A 14,496-nucleotide genomic window follows, 5' to 3' on the forward strand; every position below is an offset into this window, starting at 1 on the left:
TATGAATGTTGAATATTCATGAATATCACAATTGTAACATGTTACAATAGTTACAGTAATACACATGCATATTTGATTCAGAAAGAAATTACAAAAATTGTACATGATTTGAGATGAGATTAAATTAAAGAACTATAAAGTTTTCAGAAGGAATAATGAGCGAGTGAGTTTGGTTTTATGCTATCTTCTTTCAAGAAAACAAACTCGGACAAAAAGGTAATGGTTTGACCACATTTTATTAAAATATAAACTTTCTCCTTGTACATCTGGTACACAGTCATCAACTATACACACACCTTAAGACCCATAAACTCATGTAGCAACAAGCTTAATGGCAATGGAAAAATGTTGAATAGTTAGTACTTACAGTAGTACTTATAATAATTTGAGGTAATGGGCATTTCTCCACTACTTCTACACAGAGATCATTAAACATATTTGACCTGGCCACTGAAAATGAATAAGTCAGTATGGTAAGATTCATTCATTTACAAGAACGAAACAAATATCTACCTGAATGCAATTTGTTAACAAATGATTACATACATCTGTGAAGCACCCTGGTCCCTTTCTCCTGCAGTCTACCTTGCAGACAGATACATGTGGATGCAGCAGATCCCCTGTCATGTAAGGGAAACAATTACACCTAAAGTCATGTGGGTCACTGTTGCTTGCAACTTCAGATAAACCTAAGCAGTGTATGCAAAGCAGGATATGAACTCACAATCATGATATCCTAGCAGTACAGTGATAACATCTCAGGAATACTCAGCCTGAGATTTTTTAAGCCAAGACACATAAAATGTTGATATTTACCAGTTCTTTTGACACTATACACTACAAAATGTAATCAAACTTACTGACCATGTAATCAAAAACTTAAACTCACCAATTTTATGACTATTTTGACTACTCACTGAGTGTAAAAAAATGTCTGGTAGGCATGACACATACCCTTCATTCTACGTGTTGCTTTACTTGTCGGTTTGTCATGGAAACATAAGCTGTAAATATGTTGCACAGGATGGACGTGCTACAAACATACTCATAAACAAAGACACCCAAAACACCTAAATATTCAAACATACACAAGACGAAAGACTTTAGGAGATCTCAGTGAGTGAGTTTAGTTTTACAAGGCTATTATCAGTATTCCTGCAATATCATGATGACGCGTGGGAAAATTTTCAACTGATGCAGGCCTTATCACACCAGTTCTAATCACTTTTTTCATTAAGAGACCTTGCATACAAAGTCAAAGGAAATATGGCCTGAAAGAAATAAACAAAACATAGAAAAATAGAAGAATTCACAAATTAGAAAGAACATCACTGACAATCCTGAAACATCATGGTTGTTACTATAAAACATAAACAGGAAAAAAACATGTTTTCCCGAGTGCCATCTACTTTCTCTCATAAAATACATAGCACAATCCTGGTAGAACAACGGATGCAACTCTATGCAAAGAACTGCAGCATAACTGTGCAGATCATGTAGGGGAAATCTAAAACTTTCCGCAAAGGCTTCAAACATATAACAAACATTCACCAAAGTAAAGGTCAAATTAACAAAACCTGTACCAGAGCAAGATATCTGAATTAAAGTTGGGAGCTGTCAAAACAACAACCTCCCTCCATGTCTGAAACAGACCACCATAACACTCGATGTTAACAAGAATGATGAAATAATATACAAGACATAAGAATGCAATCATGAATTCGTGAAAACATATAAGATAAATGGCAAATTAAAAAACAAGATATACACCAGAAATATGAGTCCTGAAAATATATATAGGGTAGACATTGTTTCAAAGATGTAACAAAAAAATTTCCTATTCCATATGAATAAGATAAAATCCTGCCATGTACAAAATCTAAAATTGATGATCTAAATGTTACACACTAAATACCATATCTGCCATATTTTCTTGAGTATACCTTACAGTACCATAGAAAGGCTACATAATTGCCATCAATTATTTACAAAACTTAAATGTTCTGCAGGGGAGAATCCAGGATTTTTGAGAAGAGGGTTAGGGGGGGTAATGCTCCTCAGGGAAATGTTTTCAGGGAGATGGGGTGCACACACACCCTCTGGTTCTGCCCTTGCTGCTGGATAGTCAGATCTTGGAATAAGCATTAACCCCGCAGATGCCACAACATCACTGATATTATACTGTCATGTAGTTTGTGAAACATATTAGGCAGTGACATTGTTCTTTATGTTTTTATGTGTTCAAAGAAACTGGTCAGAATGTCTGTGGACTTTAACATAAAGCATGACTGTTTTATTTGGATTTTGTATTTGGTGTATTAAAGCAGAATGAGAAAGACATTATAAGACAATTCTTTCACAAGTTGATACCCGTAAATACACGTGCATAGCAAGCCATTTTTTTCGGGTAAGTCTGATAGGCTGCAAAGCTTAAATATTTAAATACACGTAGTACTGAAAGCTTGACCAACATTTTGAGTAGTGTCTAAGCCCATGCTTTTCATAATGGTAGCTACACCCCTGAGTATATGTGGGGACTAGAAAGTGGGGAGAAGTAGAAAATTCTTGCAATCAGTTTATCACGGCTTAAGCTACTGAAGTTGATATTTCACCCTGTAAATCCAGGTTTTGTCAAGTATCAGCTGTTCCCTGCCATTATGTGGTTGCATAACCACAAGTAATTGCCATATAATCATAGATCCACACGGCTATCAAACCCTGCCGCTTCACCTTGAGACGACTTAGTCTGGTACACCTGTCTCAATCATCACAGACACCTTGGTCTGTCACCGAACAATTGTATAAAAAAGTGTCTTCTGAAACATAATTAAAATTTGTGATTATTTTTCTATAAAAGTAGCCATTGAACACTTTGTACTGCAAACACATTGTTTAGTTTGTGATGCTGCAAACTGCTGTACCTTCCGACACCTGCATCATAAAAGACCCACCCCTTGATTTTGAAATCCCAAGTTTGAAGGGTTGTCTTGTAGTCTTTGGTACAGACTCTGGCAGCTTCATCAAGTGAGTACCTGCATCTGTACTGAAATTATGTTTTGGAAGGGGAAAAAACTGAAATCAATACAGACTTGTTAGCGACTATTGAAGTAGTAGATCCTATGTGACACCTGTCACCAAGTCTATTGATGGTCATAAGTCTATTGACGTCATCAGTCTATTGATGTCAATCTCTCCATTGATGTTATCAGTCTTAGTACTACTTGTAAACGCTACCAGCCAGGCCTATCAAAGCTCTCAGTCTTCCTCTAAATGTGTAACCCTCTGTCCATGGAGTCTATTGATGTCCGCACACTTGGCAGGACTCAATGTCCTTGACAGCCAGGTTGAAGCTTGTCCACACTTTGGAGTTCTGGAAGCAGACTGTCCCACCTGCCCGCTTCTCCTGGCTGAGCTGAAAGCACAATTACAGGTTTCTAGTCAAGAGAGGCTTCTAGTCAAAGCTGACAGTTGACTGTACCCTGAATGGTATTGTGGTTCACAATATTAATCACTGGATTGTCTAAACCAGACTCGATGACTTACAGGCTAAGAGGCATATAGGCTCTTAAATTACAGTCATAGAGTTAGAATATTACTGACTGTGGTGATAAGCTTAAAACATACTGACCCACAAGAACACAACCAGGAAGGTCATATCATTAACCATCAATTTAATCTAGGAGGAAAATGCAATTCTTCTGGGTATTTAAGAGACGTTTACCACTTTTCTCAACTTGCGAACAAATGTGTGGGGCAGAAAAAAGTACAAAAGTAACAGTGAATATGCTAAGATTCAGTGCATAAAAAAATAGGATAGTATGACAGTGTCAAGGTTTCTGAAACACATTTAGAAGCAACATATATACATGTTGCCACGGTTACTCACATCTCTGTTGATGTCCCCAATGCAGATCCAGTTGGTGCCGTTGCGAGAAATGGCCCATTTTGAGTGGTCCTTTGTCCCCTTGAAAACTATACCCTCTGGCAAGACGATGGACTTCACGTTATACACCTGCAACAGAACATCAGGTGAAAGGACATAATATCACCATACTTGGATAGATGCACAGAGATTATTACAGTGTATGATATGACTAATGTGAAACCGGTGCAAAACTGTGTGTTGACCTTGCTCTCAAAATACACAAGTTTGCACAAGTTCCATATGAGTCGTGTGGCACACTTCTAAGTGTAATAATTTATTCATTACACATTTATTTTGTGTACATTTATGCAAAATATATTAAAGCAAGTGTGACTCCCCTGCTCTTCAATGCCATGTTCAATTGTTCATGATATCACGTTACAGACAATGAAATACAAAAACGATCGTTACCTGGCAAATGTGATACATGCACATATGATATATATGACACTGGTTATGTCTCACCATATGGATAATGAAGGACCCAGCCTTAAATCAATCAGGACCTATATTTTCGAAGTTGTCTTTGAGCCAAGACAGTTGTGTATGGCTCTGACGGTCATTTCAGTACTGGGTGAGCTTTCTAAAATCTAGGAAACCCTGGATTTTACATAATGAGTATGCTTCTTTTAACAATATTTCAGTATTAGTCCATCAATATCAGAATAGGGAAGGACACATATCTGGATAAGATTCACATGATGTTTTTCAAAGGATTCAAACCAGGGCCACTGATGTAATGAGGAAACCTTCTATCCACTGGGCTATCCCTGTATTATTGCAATATGTGTTCAGTAGTGAGTGAGCGAATTAGTTTTATGCTGCACTCAGCAATATTAAAGCTCTATGACAGAGATCTGTAAATAATTGAGTCTGGACCAGACTATCCAGTGATCAACAGAGTGAGTGGGCTTCACATGTGGGGAAACAGAGGCCAGATCTTTAGTGTAACATTTGATGTTTTAACCGTTAGGTGAGCTAAATCCCCCCCAAACAGAAATGATTCTGTGGACGTCCTAGGAAAGTATGTGGGTGGATTAAACACAGTGTTATATCATTACAAGATCTTATTAAAATCAGATCATTTACTTCAATGTGATGTGTCTGAGTTAGAAGATCTAACAGCATCCCTGTAACAGGGCCCCATTTCACAAAGCTATCATAGCGCTACGACTGCCGTACCCCTATACTGTAACTTAGACTACAGTCATAATGCTACGATAGCTATGAGAAATGGGGCCCACGTTGTTCCAGTAAACCCAAGTGAACTTCAACCTTAGAATCAATATGAAGGAAGTGCAAAATGTTTGAACCACCCAGATATCTGCTTTAAAATCGATTCTGCTTCATTTCTGGACCCCACACAGGTACAATGTGTGATGCCCGTTTCTGGTGTCCCCGCTGTGATATTGCTGGTGCAAAACTAAATTTACTCATTTACTCTGTACCACCTGAACTTCGCAAACATTTATTTACGCGAAAATCTGCCAATGAGTACATACATTTTTTTAAATGCCAAAGTGTTAATATTGGAGGACAATAAGCACATTTTCCATTTATCTGCATAACCTGTTTGTCTGATAACAGAGCTGAGTTTAAAGTGAGTTCAGTTTTATTCCACTTTAGCAATATTCCAGCAATATCATGGTGGAGGACACCAAAAAATGGACTTCACACCATGTGCAAACGTGGGGAATCAATTCCGGGCCTTGATGAGCGAACACTTTAACCACTAGACTACGTCATCGCTTGGAGTGGAGGCTGGGGACTGGCCACCTACCTTAAACTTGCCGGTACAGTTGGAAGGCATCCTACTGCCACTGTTCTGCCAAGTCTCCGTCATCAAGTCACTCTGCACACAAGGAGCCACAAAGTCCTTGTACAAGTCTGAGGTCAAGAATCATAAACAGTGAAATAGTATTTATACATGAGATTTTGACAAAGTCTCATGTTAGTTTTGATGTATTTTTTTGTGAAAAGGGTAACAGTGCAAGTGCTTGGTAACCTTCTGGTCTGCTTTTTCAAAAAGTCTCAGTTGATATTTGCCATCTGCAAAAGCACTAAGTATACAAACCTGTATTTATTCACATTGTTCAAGCAGACATGTCCAGACAAATAAGTATTAACCGATTATGATTTATGTATAGTTAAATATTAATAGAAAACGGACAACAAACAAAAGATTTCAGATCTTAGGACATCAACCCCTAGCGTGCAGTACACACCCCTGTGCACTTAAAAGAACCCATGAATCTGTTGGTAGATGACCAGATGGTTGTTGCACAAATATGTGCTTGAGCAGTTGAACTGGTGAACTGGATATCGGCGCTATCCTAGTATATATATGACAGACTGTCATCTACAAACACTACATAAATAGGATGGTTTCCAGAACACTGAAACTGAGAAAAAACACCATGGAAACAACCATTTCCACTTGGTAACCAGGCAGTTTCCAATAGTTTCATCTTGGTTTCCATGAAAACTGAAACTGAATTAAAGTCTTTGAAGATATAGTAATAAAGAATGTACAATCAAACGCTTACTAAGTCCTGAAAACAACTGATCAAGATCACAGCAAACTTTACACTGTTATGGGGTCTGACCTGCATGGAAGTTTGAGAACTTGGCGAAGCTGGTGAAATTTGTTCCTGACAGGGATGACAGGACGACCTTATTTGACCATGGAGCCTTCTCCAGCCGTGTGTTCTTGATGACTGACACCAGATCTGGATTATTCTGCAGGAAGGAGTCAGGGGTGAAGTGGTCGTACAGTCGGATGTAGTTGAAGAATAGCTGCTTGGCTGTGGTATTAAAGAACAATGTCAGTCAAACTACTAGACCCAATAAAAGGAAAACTCACCTCAACAGGACAGGGAGAATGTTTCTAGGCTTCCTTCAGTAATAACAAACATCATTACGATTGGTGACATAAACAATGAGCTTCATGTATTATCCATGTGTGTCAATCTGACTTGTACAAGGGCGACGAGGAAATGCTTTCAAAAACCACAAGCTAACCCTCCATGCAAAACACTTATGTGAGATTTAATAATACCACATTTACAGTCATGAAATGGTGACATAGTTTCAGTATATGTAATCAAATAAAAATATTGAAAAATACCGAAAAACCCCTAAAAACTAAACTGTACCTATTCATGCATGTACTCAACAATGCATTTTAATCATGAGTGAGTGAGAGTGAGCACTTAGTTACATGCTGCTTTTAGTAATACTCCAGCAATATTACAGCAGGAGATACCACAAATCGGCTTCACACATCATACCCATGAGAGGGACTGAACACAGACCTTCAGCGTGATAAGCGAACACTCTAACCACTAGGCTGCCCCATCACCCCACTTAATATGATGGTTCCTCTACAACAGTCCTCACCAATGGTGTTAAGCTGGGAGTAGCTGTAGGATACGCAGAGGAAGCTCTGTCCATAGATCAGGGCACTATGGGGCCATGTGTAGCTCTCGTTCTTGAAGCGTGGGAACTGAGGGGTGCTGTGGACCAACCAGTAGCCAGTCTTGTTGTCAAATGCTACTACACCTGGAAAGAAAACCACATCAATAGTCATATGTAAATGAGTGACTGAACAAAGTTAACTGTTGCTTGACAAGAACATAAGAATCAATACAGACACAACCCATTATATATAATAAAGAGGTTGTTACCTCAAAAGAATCTTGATTTCTTATCGCTCACTAACTTCCAAAATGCCAGTCAAACTGATGACCTAAGTTCATATGAGGAATCAAACCCAAACTAAAATTCACTCACTCACTCTGTAACACCAAAAATTCGTAAGGTTTTATTTACATGAGAAAAATGCCAATGAGGACGTAATGTTAATTGTCCTTTCTTCACAGACTCAGTGTTAGCAATGGTGGACAATAAGCACATTTTCCACTTGTCTACATAACTTGTTTGGCTGATTACAGAGTTGAAGTTAAAGTGAGTGAGTGAGTTTTATATCACCTTTAGCAATATTCCAGCAATATCAGGGTGGTGACACCAAAAATGGGCTTCTTACTGTACCCAATTCAACATGGATGAGCGAATGCTTTAACCACTGGGCTACCCCAGTCAAGATGACTCCCATATTTGGGACACTGGGCATATCCTTGCATCAGAGTACTACCTACCCTTCGTGTGTCCATGGTTGAGGGACTCCTGGTTGTGTGGGTCGTCATCATTATACATCAAGTACATAAAGTCATCCATCTACAATACAACAGTAAACCTATTTCAGTGACCTAATTCTATTTCTCCTGTTGGACTTTCTAGGATAATTTCTTAGAGGGACTCTCTAGAGAATATCCCCCTTGTCCCAAGGATATTCCATAAAAAGTCCCCTCATCTCAAGGATTTACTTCAGACTGTAAACCTTCACCCTATTGTTTTCAGAAGACACATTTTTTCATAACATCCCCCAAATCTGGTACAATCTTGCTTCCTTGGGCAGTTATCTAAATAATGTCCCTCTGACCCAGGCATTATCGTAATAACATCCCCGGGCATAATCTTAATAATGTCCCTCTGACCTGGGCATTATCTAAATAATGTCCCTCTGACCCAGGCAATATCTTAATAATGTCCCTCTGCACGGGTATGATCTTAATAATGTCCTCTGACCCAGGCAATATCTTAACAATGTCCCTCTGACCTAGGCTTCTCGTAACGTCCCCCTGCTCCGGAAATTTGAATTATTACTTGTTTTGAAGAGTGATATGACTTTGTCTTGCCATCACTGAATATGATCATAAAATGTGATATTCTTGACAGTTTGCAACATCTTGTGCCGACACCCAGTTTCGAACCCATAACCCTTTGCTTACTGGACAGGCGGTTTTATCCACAATGATACAAAGCATTGCTAAGAAGTATGAGATTATTTCTCAGCATGAACCATGTTTCTCGCAAGATGGGTAGTGCAGGCAGCGCACTTCAGGGCACAATTACCATGTGCTAAGCATGTGTAAGGCGAGAAGTCAGCTGGCCATCTCATACCAGTTGATTTCATCAGTGAATACCAACTACTGAAATAATATCTGAAGTACATATCTTCAGTTGGATTATTAGTTAGCTATAACATGACCCATGGGCATAACTGAAATGTCCTTCTTGTACCATGGACATGCCATAGAATGTCCTTCTTGTACCATTGACATGCCATAGAATGTCCTTCTTGTCACAGTGATATTCCATAGAATATCCCTCTCCTACTACAGATATTCCACAGAATGTCCTTTTTGTACCACGGATATTCCATAGAATGTCCTTCTGGTACCACAGATATTCCACAGAATGTCCTTCTTGTACAACAGATATTCCATAGAAGACTGTCTTGACCTCAATCCACTCTACATATACTACAATGGTAATTTCAGTACGTACAAATGTCTTCTTCATACTGCAGTGGATTTAACTTGCAGACTATGAACCTCTATACATTTTTTGGTTGTAATTTTCACAAGGCATATCTGTTCATCTTGTCTGTACCTATTGGAAAATGTGTATATTCTTGTCATTATGTGGAGACCCTATGCTGAAATGTAGATAAGCACATGGAAAGAAACCCTTCAAAATTTCCCACAAAAAAAGCCCAGGACCAGTGAGTGGAAAATGATGAGTGGTCCTGTCTGTAGTTCCAACATAACATGTACCCAACAGAGCTCCAGATAAGATTTAGCTCATGTGGGTCCTGTATGCACTGTACTTTTTGGGAGTGGGTATTATGAATGTTGGGTGGGTATTTCATTATCTGTTGCCCACTGCTTTGAAATATTTGGGTATTTCAGTGATTCTTTTTCTGAGCTAAGTAAATGAGTAAGATTTCTAAGCAGGAATGCACTGCCTTATGTCATACTTAATCACAACTCACTTAAATATAATGGAAATGATTACATAAAAAATCACTCATCCTATACTGACAGTACAACACTACACCTACACAGTACAATGCGACGGCAATCGATGTCTTTTTCAATATGCAAGTGATTATTATGAATTTATTCAGTACACATATGCTTCTAAACTTTTGTGTATGTAACATTTGCACTCAATGCTTAATTGGAAATTTTCTATGCATATTTTACTCAGACATGCAGTTTATCTGGATCTGGGCCTCTGCCAAACTTCCAGTCCAAAATTCACTGGTCACCAGAACTACTGCGAACTTACCATTTTGTGATCCTGATGAATTTTTATAAGCCAGGGACCTCAGGACCAGCCTAAATTTTGCACACTGGAGTATCATATCTTACATGGTGTGATTTCTCTATTTACAATTTGATATACCCCCAGTGTGTATACTACTCACTACATGTTAGAAATGACAGGTGCAGGTTACAAGTGACAGGTTGCACTTTGTGCAGACAACAATAAATCTTCAAATATCTTATAGCTGTCATTGTGTTTTAATTGGGAAGTGAGTGGCCGTTATAAGTGGTGAAAGTTATGTTTCTTTTACCATAATTTGATGCAGGCATCAACATTAGTTATGTAGAAGTAATCACAAAATTTTGATTTATCAATAAAAATAAGGCAAAACTTTAACAAAATCATTAATCATCATGGAGTCAGTTTATGTTAAATGTATAACTGATACTGAGGACTTGTTCTAAAAATTTCTAAACAAATGTTTTTGTTACTTTTTAGAACCAGTGACATTATTTTATGGTGCAACCAAACCTGTAAACCAGGTTGCACTTGGTGCAGGTAGTGAAAAAATAATGAAATTGCACTCTGTCTTAAATTGAGTCAATAGTCAGACAATGGGAAACACCACTTGTGATGGGAAGTAAAGTCTCACTGGCTTGGATTCATAGATGGCCTGCAGCGTGTTGTAGACAGCATGGTTGGTGTCATTCATCGAGACTTTGGACAGCTGCCATGATGGATTTAGCACATCCATGTAGAAATGGCCATACCCATCTCGCAGAATCGGGTTTGACTTGTTGGACCTCAGCTCTGGCAATTTGTAAACGATGAACCTGCAATACAATGTTCATATATATATATATCATGCATTATGGACAGAAACATTGAGAGATAATGACAAAAATATACCTGAACATATGCTGTCACAATCAACATAGGTTTTGCTTTCAGAGTAATATACCTGTCATGTACTGCGGAATAAATATCAGTGATGGGTTTGGTTTGTTGTTTAATGCTGCCTTCAGCAGTATTCTAGCTATATATGACAGCGGTCTGTATCATATAGTCCAGTGATCAACAGCTTGGGCACCAGTGATCAACACCTTGAGCACTGATCAACGCAATTAGGATACAATGACGTGTCAACCAAGTCAGCAAAGTCTGACCACCCAGTCCTGTTTGTTGCCTCTTATAAAGAGCATGAATGGCTGAAGATCAGTTCTAACACAGATCCTCATAGGAATGTCTTGGAAAGAAGATGAAATATCCTGCTTGTCTAGAAAAGTGTTCAATCACATGGACAGACTTGCAATGCATGGATTGTAAGACTAAGAAATCACATTTAAATGTGAATATTACAGAAACTGAACACACACATCAGCTAACACAAATTCTCATTAACTTAAACACCTTTTATTCAGTTTCCCAAAAGAAATACTGTATGTTCATTTGGTTTGGTCAAATGACAAATAACATCGTTAAGAACAAGCCTGTCAACCAATCTGCATGTGTTGGAATGTGTGGAGATGGTACCTAAAACTGTTTAATGCTGTCAACATGTCATCCATATCAGGGGAGACAATCCCAACTTAAGTTATCCTTGAAATGTGGGTTGCCTGTTGTGTTCTTTTAGTTTAGCAAATCAGTAATATGAGAGAAGGGGGTGCGGATGGTATACATGCACATATTAATAATATATGGTGACACATATTTCTGATGATGTGTCAAGCATACTTTGACGGCATATTCTAATTGACAAAGAACCTAGTCTGACACTGACACTACCTCCAGGTAGGAGTTACCACTGGTCGTGTACACGGGTTATAGCTAAAACGGCACCACAGCAGAACGGCACCAAAATCGTTTGGTGAAAAAGGCACCAAATTGGCGAAAACGGCTACTGATTAAAGGGCTAAAACGTCACCATATATCAAACTTTGTTATATTGACTTTATTATTATTTTGACTTTATTGTTTAATTGTTTGTAATGTTTAGATGTTTATTTATCAAGTTATCAAGCATTCTTTTGGGTTGTTTGGTGGTCCTGAAAAGGACCGTTGAGATAAGAGTTTTTTAAACCCAATGGATGGGCCCATGTATCGGGTACATGTCTGTGCTTTAAATACAGTTTGAAGGGTGCGATGTTTTTACTTTCCAATCATTGTCGGCAGAGTAGACGCATTTATTATCTAAACATACTACACGCAGCTTGGGTACGAGAAGCACTTTCCAATCATTGTCGACAGAGTAGACGCATTTATTATCTAAACATACTACACGCAGCTTGGGTACGAGAAGCACTTTCCAATCATTGTCGACAGAGTAGACGCATTTATTATCTAAACATGATGCAAGCAGCTTGGTGAGTGTTAGTGTTATATATTGATGGGCATACTTACCTGATATATTCCTGATATATTATTTATTTATATTTATATTTATATCAATCCAAAGTTCACAATCCAATAACATCTACTTACCTAATATATCTGTTTTTATTTCACAAAGTCTATTTAGGAAACACTAAATGTTTATCCAAAGTTCAGGGAAAAACCGTTGTTATAGAAATACATTTGACGTCTGATTAATTCGTATTTTTTACAGCAAAATAAGTAATGAAGGACATCTTCGTTATGGTAGCCGCAACTGCATTGGGCGTTATCAGAGATATGTCTATTTACTCTATCTGCGTTTAGGTCACTGATCCCGAGCTTGAGGCGACAATGTATTATTTGACAGAATCGATTTCCGTAGTATACATCATAGATGTGTGAGCTGGAGTGCTGGAGATTTCTTTTGAACTCTCCCAGCGAAGGAGAGTTTGCAAGTTTTACGCTCAGAGTGTTCCAAACTCTAACTGTATCTGGGAGAAAGGAGCGTGAATACAGTTGCGTCCTGCACATTAAAGTATTTAATCGCTTACTATTTCTAAGGTTGTAATTGCTATTTTCTGAGACATCGGGTGGGATAAGGTTACTTAAGTAGTCAGGAACCATGTTGTTATACATTTTGTAGAATAGTACCAATTTAGCGTTCTTTCTTCTTTCTTTAAGTGACTTTATATTAGTTTCATTGTATAATTTTTGGTGGCTCGTTCCTCGGACTGCGCCACATATTGTGCGTAGAGCGTCAAGGTGGAGATTTTCGAGACAAAGTGACTCTTCTAGAGTGCAGTTATCCCAGATATGACTACAATATTCGAAATTAGGTAAAATGAAAGATTTGTACATCAGCTCTAAAGTTTTCCGATTTAAACGATATTTGAAGCTTCTCAGGCAATTTATCATCGGACTTACTTTCTTAACAATTTCATTAATATAAGTACTCCACGAGCAATCGTCCTGAAATGTTAGTCCGAGATGCTAAAGGGTAATCTGCAGTCAACAGTCAGTGCCAATACAGAGTGTTGATGTTTGAATACTACACCATAATTTTAAATATACAGGCAGACAATGGTAAAATGACATACATCAGAAATTCGTCACTATCCCTGTAATGTTAACGCTGTTGTGGCACTATTCATTGGACGTGCTGGCACTTTCTATCAACGAATCCATCATGAAATTTACTCATCATGAAATTTACTCTGTATAAAGATTATAATACTACACATATCAATGTTCATCCTTTTTGAAATTGTATATGGTGACGTTTTCGCCATAACATTTGTAGCCGTTTTCGCCAAGGGAAGGTTCCGTTCTGTCCAAACGGTGACGTTTTCGTCAGGTGCCGTTTTGCTGTGGTGACGTTTTAGCCTGCACCCGTGTACACATTACGAGACGACGAGATCACTGTCATGAACTGACAATAACAATTGAAGGAAGAAATCATTAATTTGACATGACAAACTGTAAACATAAACTTTCTAGCAAGATCAAAGGAAACAAATAGCAATATTCATCACATAGGTAAATGTCCGGATGCTAAATCGCTCGAACATAAGTACTTAAAATAATTTAAAGTTACTTCCTGTAATCGGTGTTAACATCGGGTGCTCGCGGCTCGGCGATGATTATCCATGGCTCTTTTGTCATATTGACGGAATATAAACTCGATCTGGACTTACCAGTCCACTGGCTTTCCAGTTGAAGACATACATTGCACACCGAATGCACCTGAAACACAACACAAGAATACAAGAACAGCTAACATTTTAGTAAGAAACAGCAACTGTTCGTTTGCAATCACGAGTTCTCGTTTGTTGTGCTTGTTTTCTTATTCTTCATTCTGGATCCAGTTTCTATTTACTTGATCATGCGGATTTGAATCCGGTTTGACGGGCACCTGCAAGGGTGCTTCGTTAAATGTATGTTTGTAGAGGACATATTCTGACATGTACGAACATAAAGTTACAAAAGTAATCATGTATCCGAATATTAAGCATTATTTCTGATAG

The 14,496-nt window shown here is 38.2% G+C and overlaps 1 protein-coding gene across 1 annotated transcript; it reads right to left on the reverse strand.

The window, feature by feature from the left end:
* Positions 1-217: 217 nt before the first annotated feature.
* Positions 218-14,299, reverse strand: LOC137273818 (plancitoxin-1-like). The gene is made up of 8 exons (XM_067806681.1): positions 14,167-14,299; positions 10,752-10,932; positions 8,083-8,161; positions 7,325-7,486; positions 6,532-6,729; positions 5,706-5,812; positions 3,887-4,012; positions 218-3,412 (listed from the first exon to the last, which is right to left on the reverse strand). The coding sequence occupies exons 1-8, from the start codon at positions 14,250-14,252 to the stop codon at positions 3,296-3,298; spliced, it is 1,056 nt and encodes a 351-aa protein (XP_067662782.1). The 5' UTR covers positions 14,253-14,299; the 3' UTR covers positions 218-3,295.
* Positions 14,300-14,496: the final 197 nt, after the last annotated feature.

This window comes from Haliotis asinina, chromosome 2, assembly GCF_037392515.1.
Source record: "Haliotis asinina isolate JCU_RB_2024 chromosome 2, JCU_Hal_asi_v2, whole genome shotgun sequence".
Classification (NCBI taxonomy): domain Eukaryota; kingdom Metazoa; phylum Mollusca; class Gastropoda; order Lepetellida; family Haliotidae; genus Haliotis; species Haliotis asinina.

Excerpts from the sequence above, each read along its gene's own strand:
- LOC137273818 (XM_067806681.1), bottom strand. The coding sequence starts at position 14,252 with ATGTTAGCTGTTCTTGTATTCTTGTGTTGTGTTTCAGGTGCATTCGGT. Across the intron at positions 4,013-5,705 it reads ACTGTACCGGCAAGTTTAAG|GTGTATAACGTGAAGTCCAT; the intron begins GTAGGTGGCCAG and ends GTTCTGTTGCAG. Across the intron at positions 3,413-3,886 it reads TTGGGGACATCAACAGAGAT|CTCAGCCAGGAGAAGCGGGC; the intron begins GTGAGTAACCGT and ends TTGTGCTTTCAG.